The 26784-nt window shown below is 41.4% G+C and overlaps 1 protein-coding gene across 5 annotated transcripts; it reads right to left on the bottom strand.

Annotated features, from left to right (window-relative positions):
• Positions 1 to 233: 233 nt before the first annotated feature.
• Positions 234 to 24144, bottom strand: si:dkey-264d12.5 (trichohyalin). 5 transcript variants are annotated; one of them, XM_045223896.1, is made up of 21 exons: positions 23587 to 24143; positions 22192 to 22377; positions 21859 to 21979; positions 19624 to 19856; positions 19202 to 19285; positions 18339 to 18498; positions 18099 to 18170; positions 17775 to 17890; positions 17543 to 17614; positions 17314 to 17399; positions 16949 to 17141; positions 16490 to 16906; positions 9964 to 10146; positions 5952 to 6088; positions 5633 to 5798; positions 4612 to 4724; positions 4346 to 4487; positions 2515 to 2651; positions 2079 to 2211; positions 793 to 854; positions 234 to 649 (listed from the first exon to the last, which is right to left on the bottom strand). In XM_045223896.1, exons 1-21 carry the CDS (start codon positions 23608 to 23610, stop codon positions 382 to 384), a joined length of 3105 nt encoding a protein of 1034 aa, XP_045079831.1. In that variant the 5' UTR covers positions 23611 to 24143; the 3' UTR covers positions 234 to 381. The 5 variants fall into 5 exon arrangements, 4 of the variants coding, with proteins under 4 accessions (XP_045079831.1, XP_045079833.1, XP_045079830.1 ...); XM_045223898.1 differs by having other exon boundaries at positions 16490 to 16864; XM_045223895.1 differs by having other exon boundaries at positions 16490 to 17141.
• Between the last annotated feature and the right edge of the window lie 2640 nt (positions 24145 to 26784).

Raw genomic sequence — 26784 nt, 5'->3', positions numbered from 1 at the left:
ATGTGTTATTTCATAGTTTTGATGTCTTCACTATTATTCTACAATGTAGAAAATTGTATAAAATAAATTTAAACCCTTGAATGAGTAGTTGTGTCCAAACTTTTGACTGGTACTGTATGTGTTATTCTTCAAGAATCAATGGGTACATATCATTAATATAAGTCCAAAAATGGACGTAGCAACTGCTGATTGCCCCTGTAAATACTGACAATGTGAAAATATCACAGAAGTTATATGACACAAAATAAACTTTAATAGACTGTTAATCCACAATGCATAGAATAGATGTAATATAAAAATAAAACAATTAGTCCTGTCATGGCATTATTCATTGCAGCATTCCCGTCCTAGGTTTGGCTGTAGCTGCCTGTCTGTCTGTCCTCACACATCGTCACTGTCCGAGCTCAGTGCATCTGAGTGGGTATGGTGGTCTGCCCTGGTCAGAGGGGAGGTCAGGTTCAGATTGCTGTCCCACACCCCTGGTGATGAGGTCAGGTTCAGATAGCCCGTCTCCACAGGCTGCATGGTCAGGGTAGAGAGTTGAGAGGTGAGTGAAGAACTTGGAGAGGTGGCTTCCTCTGTGTGACTGGCGTTGCTCCTATAGATGTTGTCCAAATGGCTTCTCATGTCAAATGCTCTGGGCAGAACTCTGTTGACCACAGAAAACCCATTGTCTTACTTTAAGGGAAGTGCAACAAAGATGCTCTGTTTAAGTGGATACGGTATCCTTTCAAGACAATGGCTGTTTTGGAACAAAATTAGAACATAAACAGAACAGTGACGTTTCTTTACCTGGTTTTCAGATGACTAGACGTTAGCAGTGTGCTCTCAAAATGAGACATTTTCTTCAATTCCTGATTTAAAAAACAAACGGAAATGTGTCACGTTATGGTGAGGCAAAATCCCACTTTCAAGTCAACCTCATGCCCTGTCTTTTAACCTTATCCTGCACTTTTAAACATATCCTGAACCCCGAGCTAGCATTCTCCAGCCACAACTTTATCCATCTTCATACACACACAATCAATTAAAAACTCTCTGTTCTGTGCAGTGCTGTGTTTTAGGACTTAGATTAAATCATAAAATAAATTCCATATAGCAAGAATGCATCCAGGGTAAATCTAGGCTCATGAAAACATGAGAATGTGGAACGCACAACTAGAGTTGTTTGTTGACAACCTTAAAGTGCAATTCCACCACTTTTCAATCTCCTTTTCATTATCTCCAGCACAATAACAGTGTCTATGTGAAAACTGTGCATTTCTATGAGATTCGCAGTGACGTGGGGAGTAATAAAATAACATCCCTTTTGCTAGAAACTCGTTGCAGGTTTTGAAAATCATTGTTTTTCTTACTTTTAATCCTACCCTGTGATGTCATAGAAGCATTTTTAGGACCTTTCTTCTCTTTTTAACTACAGATTATAGAAACACGCTGTTTTCACATATGTAGACACTGGTATTTTGCTGGAGATGATAATGAACATGAGGTTGGAAAGTGGTGGAATTGCCCTTTAACAATCTGCTACATTGCCCCTTTAAGGGAATCTGTGATTGCTACATCAATTTTTTTCTTTTAAATTCATGATATGCCCTATTGAATCTTGAAGAATACAACTTATAAATTCCTCATGAGCTTAGTTCAATTGTCTAACCCCATCATGCCCCAAAACAAGCTTGTTTTACTCCTTTGATGATAAACAATGTAATTGGAAACAAACACTGTATATCCTCAAAACATGTTTAACATTTAATTTTGATTGATTTTTTGTAGATTTTTTTGACAATTTTAAACAACACAACCACATGTACAATGGATGGTCAGACCTTGCATCCATAGCTCTGTCTACAAATTTGAGTGGTTACATTTCTCCTGCCTCATCCCTGAGCTATTTACCAAATCAGTGGCAGGGTTGGCCGTTTTGTTATTGTTTGAACTGCAGATTGCAACTTTAACGCCACTAAGTATGAAGTCCAATTATGACTGGCTTTCCAAGAATACAGACTATGGGCAATTTAAATCGTTTGATACTTTGACAACTTAAACAACAATCCACATTTCTACGCCACCCAATGTACCTGTACATTAGCGCTGCGTGCTTTATGGAGATTATTTAGAGCGCGCTGCAATGTTGCTCCATTAGGTATCAGACCGGACATCTCCACTATGGTGTCCTGTAAGTGCTTGCTTTCCTTCTCCAGGAAATCCACACTGGAGAATGAAACACCACACTCAGACACTCCACAGCCACATCCAACACTCAACAACACTACAGGAGGTTCAGTAGCTGTGCTAAATGATGGCGCTGTAGTCTCATTCCTGTGCTAAATGGTGGAGCTGTAGTCTCATTCCTGTGCTAAATGGTGGAGCTGTAGTCTCATTCCTGTGCTAAATGGTGGAGCTGTACTTTCATTCCTGTGCTAAATCAGAGGCGGTTAGTAGTACTTGTGTTTAGTAGTATTGGTGGGGTTCAGTACTGTATTGAGTGGTGTTAGTGGGGGGGGTTCTGAATACCTGCATTGAGTGGTAGTGGCAGCAAGCACACTGTTGATTGTTTTCTCCTCCACGTCATTCAGTTTTCCGAGCAGATCCCTCTTCTCTGCCAGCAGTTTCCCATTTTCCTCATTCATGTTCACTATTATCTCTTTCTCCTAGAGAAAACAGAGAAAGTTTCTTAGTTCAGTTTTGCATAAATGGCATCAATTGGCATTGTCCAGATTTAGGGCTTGGACAGACCACAATACTTCGCACCTCTGCAGTCATTTTTGTGTGTGTTCAAATAGCACAGTACATCGGCCGTCAGCCTTGTTAAAATACTCCAGGCCAGAACGGGCAGTAGCGTTGCTTGCTTTGTTTCCGTTGGTATGTCCATGTTCTGTAAACGGCCAAAACTACCTTTTCTGCGCTAATGTTGCTAACTAGCTAGCTAGAATTTGTATAATGTCCTTGCTCATACTTTAGCTAGATGGCCACAACTAGATAACTAGCTAGGAAGATCATGAAGAAATAATTTAATTCACTCTCCATTATACGATTATGCCAGTGCTAGCTAACGGTTGGCATCATCATTCGCTAGCTAGATTAAGACTCGGTCAAAGATTTTGGGAACCTTTCATCTGTGACTCCGTACTGCACTGACATTCGGCAGACAGGCAGTTAAATTACTTAATGAAAACAAAATTCATTGTAGGGCTGCAACTAACGATGATCTTAATCAAATTCTGTCTTTCTATGAAAATGCCTTTTCATTAAATAAAATACCAGAACAATGCACATCTACTAATAATGAATAAGCTTTTGTAGCAGGTGAAATCATTAGACTATAGAAAATGAACACAGGTCTCATAATCTCTCAATCACAAGCCTCCTTCATTGTAAGTAGCCTGCTAATATCTATATTTCAAGTCTTGCCACTGCCGACTTGAATCTAATGTAGCTAGCTAGTGAACGCACCCTCCTGTCTGTCTACATCTGTTCGAACAGCATATTAGCCTGTCCACTTTGTTTAGATGTTGAAATGAAGTGGCCTACCCGGATAAGAAGATGCTTATTTAGAGCTCAGAATTAGAACGAGTTGCTTATCTACTTTATGTAGCCCACCCACTTAATTTAATAAATAAAATAGTTTTTTTCTCACGTAGTATAAGCACTCGGATGCAAGCGTTAGCATAATTAGCATTCACATAGAGTTGGAACTGCTTGTTGTGAGTGGTAGGGCTTGGTTTGTGTATATGATTAGGGGGGAAGGTGCAGAGCACAGAAAGAGCGAGGGAGACGAGACCAAAAACAACACAATATGAGAACGCAAAATCAGCTAACATTCAATCTTGACGAGTACTCGATTATGAAAACTCTAATTGAAGTCGATTTTAATGAATAATCAATGCAGCCCTAATTCATTCTGATTTGTTACTACCAATGATGTATATAAACCCCATTCGGTTGCTACCTACAGTGGCTAGATAGCTAGCTTTTGGAGGAAGCGTTCCAATTTGTTTCATGTGAAGTGTGATTGGCTTAGCTAATTACTGTATATTGTCAAACTTAAGCAAAATAACGTATATCCTTCAAGCACAAAACTCCCTTAGCTAGATGCAAGACTTGCAAAAAAAACAACGTCAAAATTAGTTGCAGATGTTTTATTTTAGTTAAGATCCATTTTGACTGTTTTGAACATGAAAGTGGCTGTCCAGGAAAAGTGCCCTCCTCGCTCGCTGAGGTTTATGCTCTCTGATTGGCTCAGAGTTGTCAGGCACACAGCAGGTGGTACCTATTGTTGTGCCAGGCAAGGGAGCTGACCCCTATGTGAAGGCTGACAATCTCGCTGGTGGGTCTGACCTCTTACCCTGGCTGATGAGGTTAAGGCGAGAGCCAGGTCTCTCTCAAGGCTTTGAATCTTCTCATCACGACATCCTGTCTCCTTCAAAAAAATCTGTTTGGCTCGCCGCATTTTGGCTTTGTGCTGAGATCGCTTCTCTGCGTTCTTGCTGTGGGAGCAGAGGAAACCAAACCACACAGCATTGTTGAGCACCAGAAGAGAGTGAACGTGTGACCACAGTAGCTAGGCTAAGTCCCTGGTTTTGCTTTGTGAATGTTCTCTAGGCTCTTTACCTTTTCTGTAAATCCAGGCACGTGAGGACTTCCATGAGCTCCTCTGTCAGTTTCTCACAATCCTCCTGCCTTGCCTCCAGGCATTCCTTCAGGTTGACATAATCAGCAGGAATCTGTGGTCAGTCGGACAGGCAGGCAGACAGAAAGAAAATATCAACATCTACATAGGCTAGATGAGGGTCTCAGTTTACATTGGTTCCAATACCATGACATTCTGACTGAAACACCGATACAGTGGGGTCTGAAATTATTGACAGCCTTGATAAAGATGAGCAATAATGACGGTATAAAATAAATAATTCAAATACTGAGCTATGTTGTATGCTAAAATTGTTTTGGAAATTATTATATTTTATACTAATACTAATACTAGTATGCTAGTTTTATATGAGAACCTCTCACCATGAACAATAACAGGGGAGGTTAGTATGTCTTGGGGGTATGACCTTTGACCCGCTATCACTTTCTCACTCATTATTATTTGTAATCATGGTAGCATCCACATTAATGTAGAAGTGTTTAGAAACATATTCTTATTTAGAATAAAAGTGACTCCAAAATGATACAATACATTATTTACCATTCATTTCGATTGGGCACAAAATAATCTCAAACCAAAACTGCAAATGCGTCCAACAAGTTTGTAGAGTCACAAGCTTGATGTAGTCATTGCGTGCTAGGAATATGGGACCAAATACACAACTTTTGACTACTTTATAAGAATCTTTAGGGGTGTCAATAATTTTGACCTCTACCTTTTGGGAGAACATGTTTTATTACTATTAACAAAATCTCTTCCTCTCAGCAATTCTATTAGTTTAAAATAATATAATTTCCTCTTTTTTTGGCATACAATATAGCTCAGCATTTGAATTATTTATTTTATACAATCATTATTGCTCATCTTTATCAAAGGTGTCAACAATTTCAGACCGCACTTTATATTAGTAATTTGACAGCTTCCTCTTGGAATTAAGAGAGATTGCCACGCCCCACAGTCATAGGGTGCCAAGACACTCACCTCCTGCCTGGCTGTGCTTGTCTGACTCTGTAGGACATCTAGCTGTGTCTGCAGGCCTTTAAACCGGCGGCTCAGCTCTGAGTTAGTGCGGTTCAGGGAAGCCTCCACCTCTCGCAGGGAACGCACCTCCTCCTGCAGCTCCTCCTCCCTCTGCTCCCACAGCCTCCTGAATGAACCACACACACTGTTAGACCAGGACCACAGATCTACAACTGCACAAGCTAACCGCTACAAGACCATAACCGACCATCACACAGCTGGTTGCTGGTTTAAAAAATTTAACTGAAGCAGCAGAGGGGCCTTTAGTAGGAGAAGGTACCTGTGGAGCTGGTTGTCCTGAGTCCTAATGGTCGTGTACCTTGCCTCCTCCTCTTGCTGGCCAGACTCTGTGTTGCGGTTTCTTTCCACGTTCAGCTGGTGCTCTGTGCTCTTCAGCTGCTGCTGCAGACCCTGCATCTGGGTCAAAGAGGCAGTGGAGGGAAGAGGTAATTTACCTTATGTTGTGTGGAAAGTATTATTATTCTGTTTTGCTTGGTCAGAGAGCTCAGAACTACAGATATATACAGTTGAAGTCGGAGGTTTACATACACTTAGGTTGTAGTCATTAAAACTTGTTTTTCAACCACTCTGCAAATTTCTTGTTAACAAACTATAGTTTTGGCAAGTCGGTTAGGACATTACTTTGTGCATGACACAAGTAATTTTTCCAACAATTGTTTACAGACAGATTATTTTACTTATAATTCACTGTATCACAATTCCAGTGGGTCAGAAGTTTACATACACTAAGTTGACTGTGCCTTTAAACAGCTTGGAAAATTCCAGAAAATGATGTCATGGCTTTAGAAGCTTCTGATAGGCTAATAGACATTATTTGAGTCAATTGGAGGTGTACCTGTGGATGTATTTCAAGGTCTACCTTCAAACTCAGTGCCTTTTTGCTTGACATCATGGGAAAATCAAAAGAAATCAGCCAAGACCTCAGAAAAAAATTGTAGACCTCCACAAGTCTGGTTCATCCTTGGGAGCAATTTCCAAATGCCTGAAGGTACCACGTTCATCTGTACAAACAATAGTACGCAAGTATAAACACCATGGGACCACGCAGCCATCATACCGCTCAGGAAGGAGACGCGTTCTGTCTCCTAGAGATGAACGTACTTTGGTGCGAAAAGTGCAAATCAATCCCAGAACAACAGCAAAGGACCTTGTGAAGATGCTGGAGGAAACAGGTACAAAAGTATCTATATCCACAGTAAAACGAGTCCTATATCGACATAACCTGAAAGGCCGCTCAGCAAGGAAGCAGCCACTGCTCCAAAACCGCCATTAAATAGCCAGACTACGGTTTGCAACTGCACATGGGGACAAATATCGTACTTTTTGGAGAAATGTCCTCTGGTCTGATGAAACAAAAATATAACTAAATTACACAATTTTCTTCATAATTCATTTGGTACATGTTAAAGAGGTTAATGTAAAATAATGAAATATGTCGGCTTTCACTTGTGGCACTTCCAAGGCCTTTCCATTGTGATTGTTATGGTTGTGTCAGTCATGTTATGTGCTTGGGCTATTGTAACGCGTTCGGCCAGTTGGCAGGTCAGAAATGTCAGTTTCCTAGTACCGACTAGCACTTCAGTGCTGTATTATGCCAACTTCACGTTCTCGTGGAAAATGGGAAGTTGTAGCTCTGACATGATTGTGTTCAAGTGGTTTTGAGGTCGGAACAATTCTTAGACCAATGAGATTGGCAACAACATTTTCACTATTTCTCACTTGTAATTCCTACTTGGAGGGTCATTCAAGTGAAACTTCCCAGTCGGAACTAGGTATTTCCGATAACTCTGATAGCACCCTGAACGCGACATTAATATGTGTGATCGACAACAGTAGGGTCTGGGTCCCGGCGTGTCCAGTCCCCATACCCATTCCATAGGAGTGAGTGTCAGTAGCCTACTATATGTCCATGCTATGTAAAGTAAGTATGGTGATTATTATTAAGGTTCTGGTCGTCTGAGATACCAACAAGTAAGGCTATACAACATACAATATCAATAAATATATATATATTTTTTCCTATTAGTGTATTTGAGTTTGTTCTGTCGTTTCTGGATGATTAAATTGAAATTGCAACCAACTTTCTATGGCTTGTTTTAGATATAGTGATATTTGAGAGATGATTTCATTTCAAATAACTGAAAGTGAGAGGTTGTGATCTGAATAAAGGGGTAAAATGCCATTATTGAACATGTGGTGATTAGAACAAAAGATTTCACTCTTGACTTTGGCGACTATTATTGCACGGCAGTGTCCTAATGCACGCAGTGGACTATTGGCATCGTTTGCCATAGCAGGCTGGCATTAGATTAGAACAGAAGATTTCACTCTTGACTTTGGCGACTATTATTGCGCGTAAAGGCCGGCAGTGTACTATTGTTTTGGGCGCGCAGTGTATTATTGCGGGCGCACGCAAAGTGTATTGTTTTGGGCGTGCAGTGTGTTGTTTTGGGCGCGCAGTGTATTGTTTTGGGCGCGCAGTGTACTGTTTTGGGCACGCGGTCATAAAAAAAATAAGCAAAGCATCCCTTCTGATAGCCGACAGCTCCGCAACGGGCCAATCGGGGTGGTGGGGAGATGGTGTCCAATCAGCAGATGCCACTGCCGGCTTTATACATTTCACATGGGCATTTCGAGGCTATACTCCGACTGTCTAAGAAGGAAGCTAGCGCCATGGCCAGAACCAAGCAAACCGCTCGCAAATCCACTCGTGGCAAAGCCTACAGGATGCAGCTCGCCGCCAAGGCTGCGCGCAGGAGCGCCTCCCCGTTACAGGCCCGGCACCGTGTCTCAGAGAGATCCGTCGTTACCAAAGCTCCACTGAGCTGCTCATCCGCAATGTGCCCTTCCAGCGCCTGGGGAGAAAAATCGCCCAGTTCTTCAAGACTGACCTGCGCTTCCAGAGCTCCGCCGTGATGGCCCTGCAGGAGGCTAGCGAGGCTTACCTGGTCGGTCTGTTCGAGGACACCAAACTGTGTGCCATCCACGCAAAGAGGGTGACCATCAGTGCCCTAGGACATCCAGCTGGCCCGCCTTATTTGCAGAGAGCGCGCGTAAATTATGACCTGATCTCCAAAATCCCACCTCAATATTTCCATCAAAAAGGCACAATTGATCTATTTATACGTGGTCCTCTGTAGCTCAATTGGTAGAGCATGGCGCTTGTAACGCCAGGGTAGTGGGTTCGATCCCCGGGACCACCCATACGTAAACATGTATGCGCACATGACTGTAAGTCGCTTTGGATAAAAGCGTATGCTAAATGGCTTATTATTATTATTATTAATATTATTATTATAACTTTTTGGCCATAATGACCATCGTTATGTTTGGACGAAAAGGGGGTGGCTTGCAAGCCGAAGAAGACCATCCCAACTGTGAAGCACCGGGGTGGCAGCATCATGCTGTGGGGGTGCTTTGCTGCAGGAGGGACTGGTGCACTTCACAAAATAGATGGCATCATGAGGAAGGAACATTATGTGGATATATTGAAGCAACATCTCAAGACATCAGTCAGGAAGTTAAAGCTTGGTTGCAAATGGGTCTTCCAAATGGACAATGACCCCAAGCATACTTCCAAAGTTGCGGCAAAATGGCTTAAGGACAACAAAGTCAAGGTATTGGAGTGGCCATCACAAAGCCCTGACATCAATCCTATAGAAAATATGTGGGCAGAACTGAAAAAGCGTGTGCGAGCAAGGAGGCCTACAAACCTGACTCAGTTACACCAGCTCTGTCAGGAATAATGGACCAGAATTCACCCAACTTATTGTGGGAAGCTTGTGGAAGGCTACCCGAAACGTTTGACCCAAGTTAAACATTTTAAAGGCAATGCTACCAAATACTAATTGAGTGTGTGTAAACTTCTGATCCACTGGGAATGTGATGAAATAAATAAAAGCTAAAATAAATAATTCTCTCTACTATTATTCTGACATTTCACATTCTTAAAATAAAGTGGTGATCCTAACTGACCTAAGACAGGGAATTCTTTACTAGGATTAAATGTCAGAAATTGTGAAAAACTGAGTTTAAATGTATTTGGCTAAGGTGTATGTAAACTTCCGACTTCAACTATGGGTGCCAATCTTATCCACAGTAATGCAACTGACTCAACTAACTGCATGGAATTTAAATGTGTTTAATGAACTGGAACAAAGTTGATTGGAACAAATTTCACCGGCCCTCTGCGGATATGGATTGGCCACCCCTGGCTTGAGACTATAGGCTGAAGACTATGAATGACACTGCACTCCTGCATGGTGTCTCACCTCTGCCTCCATGGCTTTGAGCTTGGCCCTCTCAGCGCTCAACTTCTCCTGCAGATGGCTGCAACTGTGGGCTTTCTGGCTGCTCTGGGCCAGCCCCTCCCTCAGCTCCCTGCTCTCCTGCTGCAGAGCCCTCTGCTCCAGATGGCTGACCTTAGCCTGGTCCTGCTTCAACTCAGCACACACCTGAACACCACCACAACCACACACACAACCAGTACATTTAATTTACAGTGCCTTGCAAAAATATTCATCCCACTTGGCGTTTTTCCTATTTTGTTACATTACAACCTGTAATTTAAATGGATTTTTATTTGGATTTCATGTAATGGACATACACAAAATAGTCCAAATTGGTGAAGTGAAATGAAAAAAATAACTTAAAAATAAATTCTAAAAAATAAATAACGGAAAAGTGGTGCGTGCCTATGTATTCACCCCCTTTGCTATGAAGCCCCTAAATAAGATCTGGTGCAACCAATTACCTTCAGAAGTCACATAATTAGTTAAATAAAGTCCACCTGTGTGCAATCTAAGTGTCTCAGTATATATACACCTGTTCTGAAAGGCCCCAGAGTCTGCAACACCACTAAGCAACGGGCACCACCAAGCAAGCTGCACCATGAAGACCAAGGAGCTCTCCAAACAGGTCAGGGACAAAGTTGTGGAGATGTACAGATCAGGGTTGGGTTATAAAAAAATATCTGAAACTTTGAACATCCCACGGAGCACCATTAAATCCATTATTAAAAAATTGAAAGAATATGGCACCACAATAAACCTGCCAAGAGAGGGCCGCTCACCAAAACTCACGGACCAGGCAAGGAGGGCATTAATCAGAGAGGCAACAAAGAGACCAAAGATAACCCTGAAGGAGCTGCAAAGCTCCACAGCGGAGATTGGAGTATCTGTCCATAGGACCACTTTAAGCCGTACACTCCACAGAGCTGGGCTTTACGGAAGAGTGGCCAGAAAAAAACAATTGCTTAAAGAAAAAAATAAGCAAACACGTTTGGTGTTCGCCAAAAGGCATGTGGGAGACTCCCCAAACATATGGAAGAAGGTACTCAAGGAAAACGCTATGTCTGGCAAACCCAACACCTCTCATCACCCCGAGAACACCATCCCCACAGTGAAACATGGTGGTGGCAGCTTCATGCTGTCGGGATGTTTTTAATCGGGAAACTGGTCAGAATTGAAGGAATGATGGATGCCGCTAAATACAGGGAAATTCTTGAGGGAAACCTGTTTCAGTCTTCCAGAGATTTGAGACTGGGTTCACCTTCCAGCAGGACAATGACCCTAAGCATACTGCTAAAGCAACACTTGAGTGGTTTAAGGGGAAACATTTCAATGTCTTGGAATGGCCTAGTCAAAGCCCAGACCTCAATCCAATTGAGAATATGTGGTATGACTTAAAGATTGCTGTACACCAGAGGAACCATCCAACTTGAAGGAGCTGGAGCAGTTTTGCCTTGAAGAATGGGCAAAATTCCCAGTGGCTAGATGTGCCAAGCTTATAGAGACATACCCCAAGAGACTTGCAGCTGTAATTGCTGCAAAAGGTGGCTCTACAAAGTATTGACTTTGGGGGGGTGAATAGTCATGCACGCTCAAATGTTCTGTTTTTTTGTATTATTTCTTGTTTGTTTCACTATAAAAAATATTTTGCATCTTCAAAGTGGTAGGCATGTTGTGTAAATCAAATGATACAAACCCCCCAAAAATCCATTTTAATTCCAGGTTGTAAGGCAACAAAATAGGTGAAATGCCAAGGGGGGTGAATACTTTCACAAGCCACTGTACAAACAGAGAAACCATGATTTGTTTTCCAAATGTAATCCATAGAATGGTCCTTTATTTGTTGACATATATTTGACATTTGTATCTAAAAGCATATTCGAGAAATAATCAAAGTTGGCATATTTATTAGATTTTGGCCTTACCAAGGCATCCTTTAAGACTCTATAATGTTTCATCTGTAGGTGCTAGCTAGCAAAAATTGGTGTCATATGAATCTTTACCGCTTGCTTTGTAATATGAGTAGTATTTTGGTTTCCACAAAATATCTTACATGAATTTATGAATATTGAAAAATATAAACATGAATATTGAAAAACCTAAATGTTTGGTTTGGATAATTTTCCTATATATTGTAGAACATAATAAACTCTACGGGCATATCAAAGTTCCAGAGTGGGATCTCTGCTAGTTTTAACGTTTTGGCCCATTTTATACAGAGAAATTGGCATAGTAGGCAATGTAACCAATTACAGCCCTCCTTTTACTTGTATCATTGCACATCCTGCAAATCACCAGCAGAGAGCAACCATTTTGAATAAATGTTCACATTCACTCTGTTGGTAATGCTTACAAATTGGATCATAACTCTAAAAGTAGCAGAAATCCCACTCTGGAACTTTGATATGCCCGTAGAGTATATTATGATTTCGTTTTTTCAATATTCATAAACTAATGCAAGCAAATTGTTATTGAAATCAAAATACTACTCAGATTACAGAGCAAGTGATAAAGCTTTATATGACACCAATTTCTGCTTGGTAACATCTACAGATTAAACATCATGGAAATATTCCAACTTCAATTAATTATGCTTTAAGATATAAATGTCAAATATATGTCAACAATCCTTCCTCCAAAGGACCATTCTATGGATTAAATGGAGTATAAATTACAAAAATCATGGTATTATTTTGTCCTGTTTTCGTAAGGAATCACTCCTGAGTAGGGTTGTAAAGCTACCGTTAATTTTCACATTTTAGTCATTTAGCAGACGCTCTTATCCAGAGCGACTTACAGGAGCAATTAGGGTTAAGTGCCTTGCTTAAGGGCACATCGACAGATTTTTCACCTAGTCGGCTCTGGGATTAGAACCAGCAACCTTTCGGTTACTGGCACAACACTCTTACCCACTAAGCTACCTACCAAATTTACCGGAATCTTCTGTCATTTTGGTAATTAACTGGTAATCTATGGTAATTTTGGTCATTTACACTTGAATAACTTTTAAATGTATTTATATATAGTATTCATTTTTGATATCTCTGTCCATATTGTCCATGACATCTCTGTTTGATATCTCTGTCCACTTCACAATAGTGGATAGACCATATGGTTAAAGAGAAAATAGCCTAATTAACGAAAAAAGCATATAATCAACAATGGCATTATTTTTCAATTAACTCTGCATCTCTTCCAACTATTAACATAGTAGACCTATTGACATAGTAAAATAAATAAAAGTGTGTAAAAAAAAAAAAGGATATTTCATGCTGAAACCCTCCTATTAGACACCAGTGGTATTCACTAAGTTGATCGTTTGTATTTAGGATAATGTTTTACAGCTTTCTTTCAATTTTATTTTATTTTAAAATCATCTTATTTGATTATTTTATATATTTCACATGTGATAAGGCCACACAGAGGACCAGAGATAATTACAGACACCTGTGATAATCTGAAGTACCCAAAAAGGGCCACTAGATGTAATCTGTTAAAATTCCCCAAAACCTTGAAAGTTACCAAAATTCTGGTAGATTACTGGTAAACTTAGAAAGTTTCCAGTAATATACCTTCCCTTTGCAACCTACTCCTGAGTACTTGGAGCACCTGGAGCAGCAAATGCAGCAAAACTCCCCTTATAAATGCCCTATTTATAAGTAATCAAGCAATGTACTGTACAGTGAGTCTATGAAGTTACATTGGACCATGATGGAAAGATAGGTTAGCTTTTCTAAGTTGTTTTACTAGGGGGGGAATTCAGACCCGAGTTACGAGCGTGTAAATTGAACTTCCTTCCCTTTTATGTAATTTTCTCTCTACGCATATTCTGACCTCATAATTCCACCACCTTTATGCGTGAGGCAAACGATGAATAAGGTCGAGCAACTGGTCAGTTCCAAATGGAAAAACATCTAATTTTTTTTATTCCATTATAGAAATAACACCATTCTCCATGCACCGTAATTTACTAATTGATGAGAGCTAATGATAAGAGCTAGGTAAATGAGTAATCCGTTTGGATAAGGGGATTGTAAATATAAATTACAATTGTTTTAGATGTATTTTACCTTATGATCGTTGGAGACAAATGTGAAACTAGTCATATAGCAGCAAACTGAAGCATATCAACATGACAGGTAGGCTATGTGTACCCCTTTCCCACAGTGAAATATATGAAATGATGTGCCTACAGAATTTAAATTGAATGGCCTTATAACTTGCAGGGATAAATCTTGGAGACGCAAGCCAAATGAGATGACAAGCCAAATCCGTGCAGAGTGACAGTTGGGCCAAATTTAACCTTTGTGCGCTCTAGAATGTTTCGATTTCAGCCCTATTGCTCACTAGCAATTATGGATAATATTTAACATATTACAAGTTGTTCAATAACTTGGGACATGTAGCCCACTTCATGGAATCATCATGGAACGCAGACCAAGCCTGGCAGTTTAAACCTGGAGCCTGGCACATGGTTTACGATGACTGGACTGTTGTCATATCAGTTCCATGATCAGTGAGGATTAAAGTCGATTTATAGGACTGCTGGTCAATCCCTACTGTTACACGTTTCTCCCCTTCCAGTATTAAATGAATTGAACAACTGAATGGCCACTTTCAGGATTAATCAAACCACTGTATTTTTTATTCAACAATATATTTAGTGCATAAAGGCTCTCCAAACCGTTTTTTTAATGAAGTAGGTAGATTCCTAAATAAGTTTCTAACACTAGATAATCTACAAGATCAGATTATTTTACCAATTGGTGCTGAAACTGAGATATTTTGATAGCTTTCTTTCATTGATCCCTACTATTCTGAACCCGTTCTCTCTATATATTATAGTGAGTCTGTCGAGAAAATTCAAATAAAATGCACACCGTATTACAACATCCCGGAGTCGCCTCTTCACTGTTGACGTTGAGACTGGTGTTTTGCGGGTACTATTTAATGAAGCTGCCAGTTGAGGACCTGTGAGGCGTCTGTTTCTCAAACTAGACACTCTAATGTATTTGTCCTCTTGCTCAGTTGTGCACCGGGGCCTCCCACTCTTCTTTCTGTTCTGGTTAGAGACAGTTTGCGCTGTTCTGTGAAGGGACTAGTAAACAGCGATTTCTCGCCTTCATTTCTCAGAACAAGAATAGACTGACGAGTTTCAGAAGAAAGTTATTTGTTTGAGCCTGTAATCCAACCCACAATTGCTGATGCTCCAGATACTCAACAAGTCTCAAGAAGGCCGGTTTTATTGCCTCTTTAATCAGAACAACAGTTTTCAGCTGTGCTAACATAATTGCAAAAGGTTTTCTAATGATCAATTTGCCTTTTTAAAATGATAAACTTGGATTAGCAAACACAACGTGCCATTGGAACACAGGACTGATGGTTGCTGATAATGGGCCTCTGTATGCCTATGTAGATATTCCATTAAAAATCAGCCGTTTCCAGCTACAATAGCCATTTACAACATTAACAATGTCTACACTGTATTTCTGATCAATTTGATATTATTTTAATGGACAAAAAAATTGATTTTCTTTCGAAAAAAAATGACATTTCTAAGTGACCCCAAACCTTTGAATGGTAGTGTAGGTTGCGTTCCCCTGCTCAGATGTTGCATGCATCAACCAATGGTTGGGTGCCACATCATCGACTGGCATCGGGCACCAGATTGCTATAACATATGTGGTTAGCTGTTAAGTAAAATACCTATCCAGGCATTGTAAGATCTGGCATGCGTCAGCAACGCCTAGGCAGAGGAACGCGCCCATGCACTCCTCTGCCCATAGACTGGGGTTTAATTCCCCACTCCAACCCTTCAAACTGTTTCTCCCACGTACCTGCCACGTACCTGTCTCCCCTTCTGTAATTTCATAACCGTCTCAATAAAGTGTCAAGATACCCCCCAAAAGACAGGTTGTTTTCTAATCAAATCATGGATTAACTGAGATTTCCCTATTTAGACAATATCTCTTTAGCCTGGGTACCAGTCTGTTTCTGCTATCTTTCCACTTCTTTCCACTCCTTGATTTTGGCATGACAAGGATTATAGGCAGTGGAATGTTAGCTTAAAACAGGATCTGGATTTCACTAAGCATTTACTGTCTTTTTGACGTCCGTATAAGACTTATTTTCGACATCTTGAAAAGACGCCTTCTAACCCTTCATTCAGCACCTGAAATACACGCGATATCAACCTCTGGAAAGGATGTCTAAAAGACGTCTCTTCAACGTAAAGGAAAGGTAGTCAGGAAAGAGGATTAACATTTTAAGATGATTTTTAAGATTAAATATAAGGTGTATTTAAGCAATTTGTTGTGAGATAAATCTATATTATGTTACTATTCTATCAAACTTAACAAATCAGATAAATATTGGCATTGACAATAGGCTAGGTCCTAACCTTAAACACATTATTGGTCCTAACTAACCCATTCACACTAATTATGTAGCCCCTCCTAGTGGCCACAGAATAACACTACACCATCAGACGTACAGGAGTCATCCTCACCTTAAGCTGCAGTTCCACCGCCTGGCTACTGTGCTGCTGCTGCTTGCTCCGGCCCAGAGCTTCATCCAGCTTCAACTCCAGCTCCTCCCTCATATTCTCCAGATGTTCATATTCCTTCTTCTCCTCATCCATCTTAATCTTCAGATCCTCATACACCCTCTCCACCTCCCCTTTCTTAGTCTTCAGATCCTCATACTCCTCTTCCACCTCCTCTTTCTTAGTCTTCAGATTCTCATACTCCTCTTCCACCTCCTCTTTCTTAGTCTTCAGATTCTCATACTCCTCTTCCACCTCCTCTTTCTTAGTCTTCAGATCCTCATACTCCTCTTCTACCTCCTCTTTCTTAGTCTTCAGATCCTCATACTCCTCTTCCACCTCCTCTTTCTTAGTCTTCAGATCCTCATACTCCTCTTCTACCTCCTCTTTCTTAGTCTTCAGATCCTCATACTCCTCTTCCACCTCCTCGGTCTTATCCATCAGCAGCTCCAGAACCTTCTCCTCCTCTTCTCTCTGCTTCTTCAGCTCCTCATACTCCTCGTCCTCCTCTGCCTTCTTTGTAACATTCATCAGCTCATCGTATTTCTCCTGCAGCCCCTGCAGTTGATGCTGCACATCATTTAGTTTGTCCGTGATTTCGGACTGCTGGAGGTATCTGCATGAAAGAGAGACAAAGACCATCTGACATCACAACAAATTCCACTTTCCTTTCCTCTTTCACTCAAATGAATTAACTGGAATAACATCTACTATCAACCAACACAAATCTGAGGCATATACTGGGTTTGGTTTTGGGCTAAGTTCTAGAGACAAAGTTAAGGTGGGACCTTTCATGGGTCTTGTCCTGGTCCAGGAGCACTAGATCTGTCTGGAGAGAGACAGTGTGCATCTGAGGGGCGGCCATCCCTTCTCCCTGACACACACAACACAGGACAGGCAATTAAGTGACACTTCAATTATTTTGAAGCAACAGATATTTCTATAAAGATGGTGATATCAATAGCTGATTTGTTGTAGTTTGATGGGGTCTCATCTCCATACTGTGTTTGGTTGTACCTTAGCCAAGTTATGCTGCAGTGCTTCTGGGTGGATCTTAGTCGCATTGCCAGAGTCCTTCATTTTCTCCACCTTAGGAACAACAGCATGTCCACATTACATACAGTAACTATCGTTACCTTCACCCCCCTCATACAGTGTAGCCAAAATGACTGCATCTTGTCTATTGTCAATTTCTTTATGACAATTTAAGAAGGGGGGGGGATAACTGAATCCAGGAATGGCATATTACCATCTCTAGGAGGGCCTTTCTCTCTGCGTCCATGGTGCGCACCCTGGTCCTGAGGGCTCTGATCTCCTGGTCCAGACGATCATTCAGCTCCTTGGCCTTACGCAACTCCACCACGTCTACGGGAGGGACAAAGGGACATTTTACCCTCCAAACTGTGGGCGTCACTGTCTCCACATCAGTTACAGTTAGTCAGTCATACTTCTGGAAAAGCCTAAAGAGATATTGTGCAGTTCCTTTGACATTCTGAAAGGCTCTTCTCTGAAAATACTCCACAAAGGATTATGTTTTCCGGTAATCCAAAAAGGAAAGGAAATAACTTCTTACCACATTTCTTGAGCTTTTCTACTTCCTGTCTGAGCTGCTCTACCTCCTCCTGGGCTCCCTGCAGCTCTGGCTCTGGGTAAAGCACACACACACTTATTCAAGACTGACATCGGAGAAATACATAACACACAACTGATACACACAGACCAATGACAACACTGGCACACAAAACATGCACACATTAATACAACAGTAACCCTCACTTAGCAGAGAAAAGGGCTGTGTGAAATCTGGTCTCACCATAGGCACTCTGGGTCATGCGGGCTGACTCCAGCTCATCGGTCAGACGTCGGATCTCTCTGTGGGCCATGGCCAGGCGGCGTGACGCCTCCTCCAGGTCTCTCTCTAGACGGGCCCACTCCCGCTCCACACTGAGCCCTGACACCGGCCTGAGCTCAACCTGGGGAGAGGAAGAGAGCAGACCACACCACTGATCATGGAGAGGAATCTATTATCTCTGTCTACAGGAGTACCATTGATTTGACTAATCATTCTCTGCAGGAAAAGGTGGAGTCATTTGAAAGATCATTGTTGTGAGGCATTAGCTGTTCCTCAAGCTGAGAAAGTTAAAGGGGGTTAAAACAGAATAAACAGAAATATTATATATTTTTTATTGGTCAGGAAATCACACGTGCAGTACATGCATTTCGTTTCGACAGGATACCATTGACACTGAGGGGTGCAGACTCCCAGAATATACCCATTACATCCAGACACCCAGAAACATGGAACAATGTTAACTAGAAAGAGGTTGCGTTTTTTGTCATGAAACCTGTTCTTGAGGCAGCTCTTCGGAGTGGTCACTAGCTGGCACAGCCACAAAGTCATAAAATCATTAACCCTAACCTTAACCACATTTTGACTTTGCAGCTGGCCCATCTAGCAGAAATCGCTCAGTTCTGCCTCCAGGACAAGACTCATCCCAATAAACGTCAACCTGCAAAGAGAACAGGATGAAAGAAAGAGATGCAGCAAACACAGAAATTAGAGGGCATGCACAGGGGTCCCCACACCATGCTAAAGAGTTTCAACATAAAATAGAGCATCTTATTCAGGCTTGGCTAAGTGTTGATGGGGATGCAGTATTATCTAAATGGACATACTGAGGCAAAAGTCAAAGCCTGTTTGCGCTGAGCTGCCTTGCGGAGTCCAAAGAGCCTCTTCCATGGGCTCTGGCCACATGCCCCCTTGTGGAAAGACAGTGGAATGAATGAACAGTTTAGTCACAGACAGGGGTCTGGATCATCTTCTCTCTCCATGGTCTTACCAGTGGAGCTGCAGCATGTCATCTGTGTCTGTAACACCCTGATTTAGCGAATTCACTATAACAACATGAACCAACTATAGTATTTCCATGTAACTATATATCTCCATGTAACATTTGTGACAGTTACTAAACCACTGGAATGGAATGAACAAGAAAGAAATGTGACTTCTAAAGTACTTTGGTTAGCCCTAATTCTTCTTTCTAAACTCAGTATAATCTTGGACTGAGAAAAAGCATGAGACAGCGAGTTGGTCTCACCTGGTCCATGCTCTCTTTGGGGCCCTGAGTCTGGGACTGAGTCTCCTGATGACTGGCAGAGGGGGTGCCTGCCTGGGCATCGGGGGCCTGCGGGGCCTGGGGGTCATCAGGTCTCTCCAGCAGGGAGGCCCTCTCCACTAGCAGGTAGGCCACCTGTTCACTGGGGGTGCTGGGGATCACTTCTGCCAGGCCCTCCTGGTACAACATCTCAGCCACCTCATTCATCTGGGCGTCTGCACACACACACACAGTAAGGAAGAGAATCAAGTGTAAGTACAGTGTAACAATGACTTATTACAATACCTACTACACTTCACTTAAAGGGGACTATTACACATTGATAAGGACACTAATGACACATATGATAGGGAATGGGATACACATTTAAATCCTACAGACGAAGAACCATATGTGTGTTTAGATTGTAGTTTTATAGACTTCATGAATCATTATAAAAAGTAAGGAAAATATGTATGAAATCAAAAACTAGAAAGTATAATTGAAAGAGAGAAGTGTGATGTCATGATCGTTCAGTAATTACACTTGATGAGGTACAGTGGGGAAAAAAAGTATTTAATCAGCCACCAATTGTGCAAGTTCTCCCACTTAAAAAGATGAGAGAGGCCTGTAATTTTCATCATAGGTACATGTCAACTATGACAGACAAATTGAGAGAAAAAAATCCAGAAAATCACATTGTAGGATTTTTAATGAATTTATTTGCAAATTATGGTGGAAAATAAGTATTTGGTCACCTACAAACAAGCAAGATTTCTGGCTCTCACAGACCTGTAACAACTTCTTTAAGAGGCTCCTCTGTCCTCCACTCGTTACCTGTATTAATGGCACCTGTTTGAACTTGTTATCAGTATAAAAGACACCTGTCCACAACCTCAAACAGTCACACTCCAAACTCCACTATGGCCAAGACCAAAGAGCTGTCAAAGGACACCAGAAACAAAATTGTAGACCTGCACCAGGCTGGGAAGATTGAATCTGCAATAGGTAAGCAGCTTGGTTTGAAGAAATCAACTGTGGGAGCAATTATTAGGAAATGGAAGACATACAAGACCACTGATAATCTCCCTCGATCTGGGGCTCCACGCAAGATCTCACCCCGTGGGGTCAAAATGATCACAAGAACGGTGAGCAAAAATCCCAGAACCACACGGGGGGACCTAGTGAATGAACTGCAGAGAGCTGGGACCAAAGTAACAAAGCCTACCATCAGTAACACACTACGCCGCCAGGGACTCAAATCCTGCAGTGCCAGACGTGTCCCCCCTGCTTAAGCCAGTACATGTCCAGGCCAGTCTGAAGTTTGCTAGAGTGCATTTGGATGATCCAGAAGAGGATTGGGAGAATGTCATATGGTCAGATGAAACCAAAATAGAACTTTTTGGTAAAAACTCAACTCGTCGTGTTTGGAGGACAAAGAATGCTGAGTTGCATCCAAAGAACACCATACCTACTGTGAAGCATGGGGGTGGAAACATCATGCTTTGGGGCTGTTTTTCTGCAAAGGGACCAGGACGACTGATCCGTGTAAAGGAAAGAATGAATGGGGCCATGTATCGTGAGATTTTGAGTGAAAACCTTCCATCAGCAAGGGCATTGAAGATGAAACGTGGCTGGGTCTTTCAGCATGACAATGAGCATTTCAAGGTCCTGGAGTGGCCTAGCCAGTCTCCAGATCTCAACCCCATAGAAAATCTTTGGAGGGAGTTGAAAGTGTGTCTTGCCTAGCGACAGCCCCAAAACATCACTGCTCTAGAGGAGATCTGCATGGAGGAATGGGCCAAAATACCAGCAACAGTGTGTGAAAACCTTGTGAAGACTTACAGAAAATGTTTGACCTGTGTCATTGCCAACAAAGGGTATATAACAAAGTATTGAGAAACTTTTGATATTGACCAAATACTTATTTTCCACCATAATTTGCAAATAAATTCATAAAAAATCCTACAATGTGATTTTCAGGATATTCTTTCCTCATTTTGTCTGTCATAGTTGACGTGTACCTATGATGAAAATTACAGGCCTCTCTCATCTTTTTAAGTGGGAGAACTTGCACAATTGGTGGCTGACTAAATACTTTTTTCCCCCACTGTATACACATTCCAAAAAAAGACATTTAACAATATCAGATTTTTTGTTCCTCGTTGCAAAGGTTTTGTTTCCATAGGGTTACATTTTTTACATCTTATCTGGGTTCTACAGTACATCAGGTCCCACCTTGCTGGAGTGTCACGCGTTGCAGCTGGGCCCTGAGGACCTCATTCTCCTGCTCATACTCCTGGGCCAGGGCATCCCTCTTCTCTGATAGGCTACGGATGTGCTCCAGGTACCTCTGCACCTGAGATAGACACATGAGATAGACACATATCATCAGCTCAGGCCCTGAGCTTTGGCTGAAACCAGAAGAGTGAGTTCCTGTACCCACCACACGGCCACACCACATGGTACCATGGGGCCAATCAGAGAAACATTATTGAGATGAATGTATGTGCAGCCTGTAAAGTACAGTGTAGCATCATATCACAGACAAAACTCTAGGCGATGGCTCACCTCGGCCATTTCAGCAGAGTGGCGTGCTCGTAGGCTGTCCAGGTCATGGGTCACGGCGACGAGGCGTCCCTCGCTGTGCTCGAACAGCCTCCATAGGAAACCCAGCTGCTCCTTCACTGAGGCCCCGGGGGCCATGCCCTTCTCCTGCAGACAGAGGACCACATACCCCAGTTCCTTCTGCTCCTCCTGGGGTTAACATGACAAAGAGACAGGGACAGACCACAGAGATCAGATACTGATAGGCACCTTCTATTGAATGGAATGTCTCAATGCTGTTTCTTGTATTTGTATTTGTATTTGTATTGATTGACTATCAGCTATAAAGCAAATTGCTGCTCGGGGATAATATATCTCTACTCTACTCTACTATGAAGATGGTCAAAGACAAGGAAAAAACAAAGTGAAACTCTGGGAGACCACATCCTCCTAGGCTAGAAGAACATCCTTCTGCTCTGACAGGATTGGGATCTGCTCTGGGTACTGGGCAATGGTTTACACCTGAGAGACCTGAGACACACTTATCATCAGTGTCTCAAGGTATCAAGGTAACTTTTAGGTAACATAACCCTGTGTTGAGAAAGATTAGTGCACTCTCTGAGACTAATTTGATTTAATTGAAGGAAAAAATGCTGAACTTGTCAGATCACCTGCCTTGCCAGGCAGTTTCTTACTTATAAAAGTTTTAATATGAAGCCTGTCAATGGCACTTTGATGAGGAGGCATGGATTGTATCTCTGACACATAACTTATTAATGTTTCATCCACATCTCATGCACTGTACTGTTCAGTATGACAAACTAATTTTACAAAACATACAGTAGACTTTCTCAGCGGGGTTGGGTTAAATGCAGAAGACACATTTAGGTTGACTGCATTCAGTTGTGCCTCTGACTAGGTATCTCCTTTCCCTTCCTTCTGTTCTCTGTGGAGAACTATGCCCCATACTGTTGAGACTTTGGATCCACATGACCTTGGGAAACAACTGTTGCTTATTGGCGTCAACTGCAGTTGGGATAGTCAAGAGAGGTTTGCCTGAAATGTGCAGCTGTTTAAATGCCCCCCATATTTTATCCAGACCTTCCCAACTATTTTAAGAGTTGTTTTTGGAAAGGAATCTTACATTTATAATTCACTATGAGAAAAATGCCCAAGGTAAATCATGGTAAATCAAGTCTGCGGTAAATGACAGTTGATTATAGTCATCATTCTAGTTTTGCCAGAGAAAGTCTGTCACTGTCATGGAGGGGTTGTAGCCTAGATACTGCACTCACTGTAAACTTCTTTTGACGGGTTGTCAGAAAAGTTGAATGGTAAATGTTGATCAACAGTTGCAAATCGGCTAGTATAAAGTCGTCAACATCAAATTGTAAAACTATGAAAGAAAGAGGGACTTACCTCACTCTGCTCCATATATTCCATGATAGGCGAGACAACTCGAAACAACTGGAAGATGACTATTATTTAGGCGTTTAATCCCACCAAATAAGCGATGCGAAACATAAAAGTGATTTGCTTCTGCAAAAAAAATGGCTGGAACAAACTCGCTTTCTAAAGTGGAACACATTATCGTTATGCGACGCAACAATGTTGCATTGCATTCCAGAGCCACGCATCGCGTAATAAGGCATTGAGCAGTCCACGGGTTTTTAGATCGGACATGGCTGAATACAAAAGGCGTTAGCAGACCTACTGTAGAAACCCTCACCCAGTGAGACGCATGGACGACGACTCCCAAGCCAGCACAATTTCCAAACAAGGATACGTTTTTTTATAAGCTATTCTCTGACTCCTTTCTCTTTATAAACCTTATTTCAAAACATGATCAATTTATATATTCTATTTTATTGTTAATTTTAAGTGTCATGATTGTAGTTATTTTTCTGTCGTCTGTTTTTAGTATGCCACGGATCAGTGCGCAGATGGTCTCACTCCCTTCCCATCATAGGCTACCGTTATTTTTGACTGGGTGGGTTTTCTCGGAGTCGTGAACGCGCACCGGGATACCAGCGCACCCTTCGCTTCTATTTTCTGGCTACAGAATATGAAACACCGAGGAAAAAATAAATTGACCCACGCCACCGTGTCCTATAAATCTGTTTAGAATATGTACGTTTTTGTAGCCAACTCTCCCAATCATAGGCTTTAATATTCCTCATGTTAGTTGAATATTTTTTTTATACACAGACCTACTACTTAATTAGGAAATAATCTTCTTTTGTATCGAAATAATACGGTGAATGTAACTGAATGACAGTAACAGAGATAGTGAACTTTGTCTCAACCCTTCTCCATAACAGCAGAAACACTAGAGGGCGCACGTATAATGCACAACAGATATGCAACAAAAGACCAAGCTGAAACTCTGATCAAGATAGGGGGGTCATTAGATAAAAAATAAACATAGATCTAGTGGTCAGGATAGAGTAGGATAGACAGTAGGATAAAAGTACTAAGCCTAACCATAGCCCTAACTTAACCCTAGCTTCATGCCTACACCCCAGTTCAACCCTAACCCTAGTATCAGCCTAATCTTGGCATAACCCAACCCTAGCCTTATGTTCAACCCTGGCTCAAACCTTAGCCTAACCCCTCCAAATAGGGCTCCAGGGCCTCTGAATTCCCAATTTAATTGTGCTACACCTAGAATTTAGCAGACTTTCTACATTGGCCACTTGACCCAACTTCCACTAGATAGCCCAGCCACAAAGTCAAAACAGCTTTCCCATTTTGACACAGATGCCTGGTGGGAGAAATCAATAAGTGAATCACAACACTGGCAGGTTAGTAATACTGTGAAACACGATCATTCCACTATTACTGCAGCTATATTATGGACATTTTCTGAAATTACAATGCAAAAATATAAATACAAAACATATGTGTAGCACCTTTAACCCCTGTATGTAACCATAGACCAAGCTGCAATTCAGATCAAAATAGGGGTGTCATTATATACAAAAATAAACATCAGTGTTCAGTTTAATGGAATTGAATTACATTGAATTTTATCAAGGCACTTTATGGAAAAATGTAAATTAGTTAATTTGGTTTCTTTTTAGATTATTCTATTTTATTGTATGTTTGTTGTCAAATATTGCCTTTACATCCAAATAAAACAGATTTTGTGTTGTGAAAATATTTTAGTTTGTCTTATTGTGTTAACTTTTAGCCTACTTGTTGAGGTTTCTTGTGTGGTCTCAGTTTTCCCGCTCACTAGGAATCAAAAGTGTTCTCTAATGAGAAGCAATTTCCTCCCATTGACTGAATCCAGCCTGGCAACAGTAGCCTACTGTCCTGTACTACAGACAGACTAACCCAGAATGGGTTATACAGTACATCTCCCATATTCCCACACAGTCACCTCTAGATCAAAGCAATGGATCACTTTAAACTGGTAGTCTACCCAACTATAGTGTGACTTTGGATACAACTCGACAAAACAAATACATGAGGTACATTTCTCCTGACAAATGGAATAATGTATGTTGATATGACAGTTTAGATCCTTCTGTCTCTATAAACTGACACATACACTACCAGTCAAAAGTTTGGATACACCTAGTCATTCAAGGGTTTTTCTTTATTTTTACAATTTTTTTACATTGTAGAATAATAGTGAAGACATCAAAACTATGAAATAACACATATGGAATAATGAAGTAACCAAAAAAGTGTTAAACAAATCAAAACATATTTTGTATTTGAGATTCTTCAAATAGCCACCCTTTGCCTTGATGACAGCTTTGCACACTCTTGGCATTCTCTCAACCAGCTTCATGAGGTAGTCACCTGGAATGCATTTCAATTAACAGGTGTGCCTTCTTAAAAGTTAATTTGTGGAATTTCTTTCCTTCTTAATGTGTTTGAGCCAATCAGTTGTGTTGTGACAAGGTAGTATACAGAAGAAAGACCTATTTGGAAAAGACCAAGTCCATATTATGGCAAGAACAGCTCAAATAAGTGAAGAGAAACGACAGTCCATCATTACTTTAAGACATGAAGGTCAGTCAATATGGAACATTTCAAGAACATTGAAGTTTCTTCAAGTGCAGTCGCAAAAACCATCAAGCACTTTTATGAAACTGGCACTCATGAGGACCGCCACAGGAATGGAAGACCCAGAGTTACCTCTGCTGCAGAGGATAAGTTCATTAGAGTTACCAGCCTCAGAAATTGCAGCCCAAATAAATGCTTCACAGAGTTCAAGTCACAGACACATCTCAACATCAACTGTTCAGAGGGGACTGTGTGAATCAGGCCTTCATGGTCGATTGCTGCAAAGAAACCACTACTAAAGGACACCAATAATAAGAAGAGACCTGCATGGGCCAACAAACACGAGAAATGGACATTAGACTGGTGGAAATTTGTCCTTTGGTCTGGAGTCCAAATTTGAGATTTTTGGTTCAAACCGCCGTGTCTTTGAGAGACGTGGTGTGGGTGAACGGATGATCTCCGCATGTGTAGTTCCCACCGTAAAGCATGCAGGAGGAGGTGTTATGGTGTGGGGGTGCTTTGCTGGTGACACTGTCTGTGATCTATTTAGAATTCAAGGCACACTTAACCAGCATGGCTACCACAGCATTCTGCAGC

Source organism: Coregonus clupeaformis, chromosome 12, assembly GCF_020615455.1.
Source record: "Coregonus clupeaformis isolate EN_2021a chromosome 12, ASM2061545v1, whole genome shotgun sequence".
NCBI classification, from domain to species: domain Eukaryota; kingdom Metazoa; phylum Chordata; class Actinopteri; order Salmoniformes; family Salmonidae; genus Coregonus; species Coregonus clupeaformis.
Note: the sequence above shows the minus strand (reverse complement) of the source record. Positions and strands in the feature narration are given on the sequence as shown.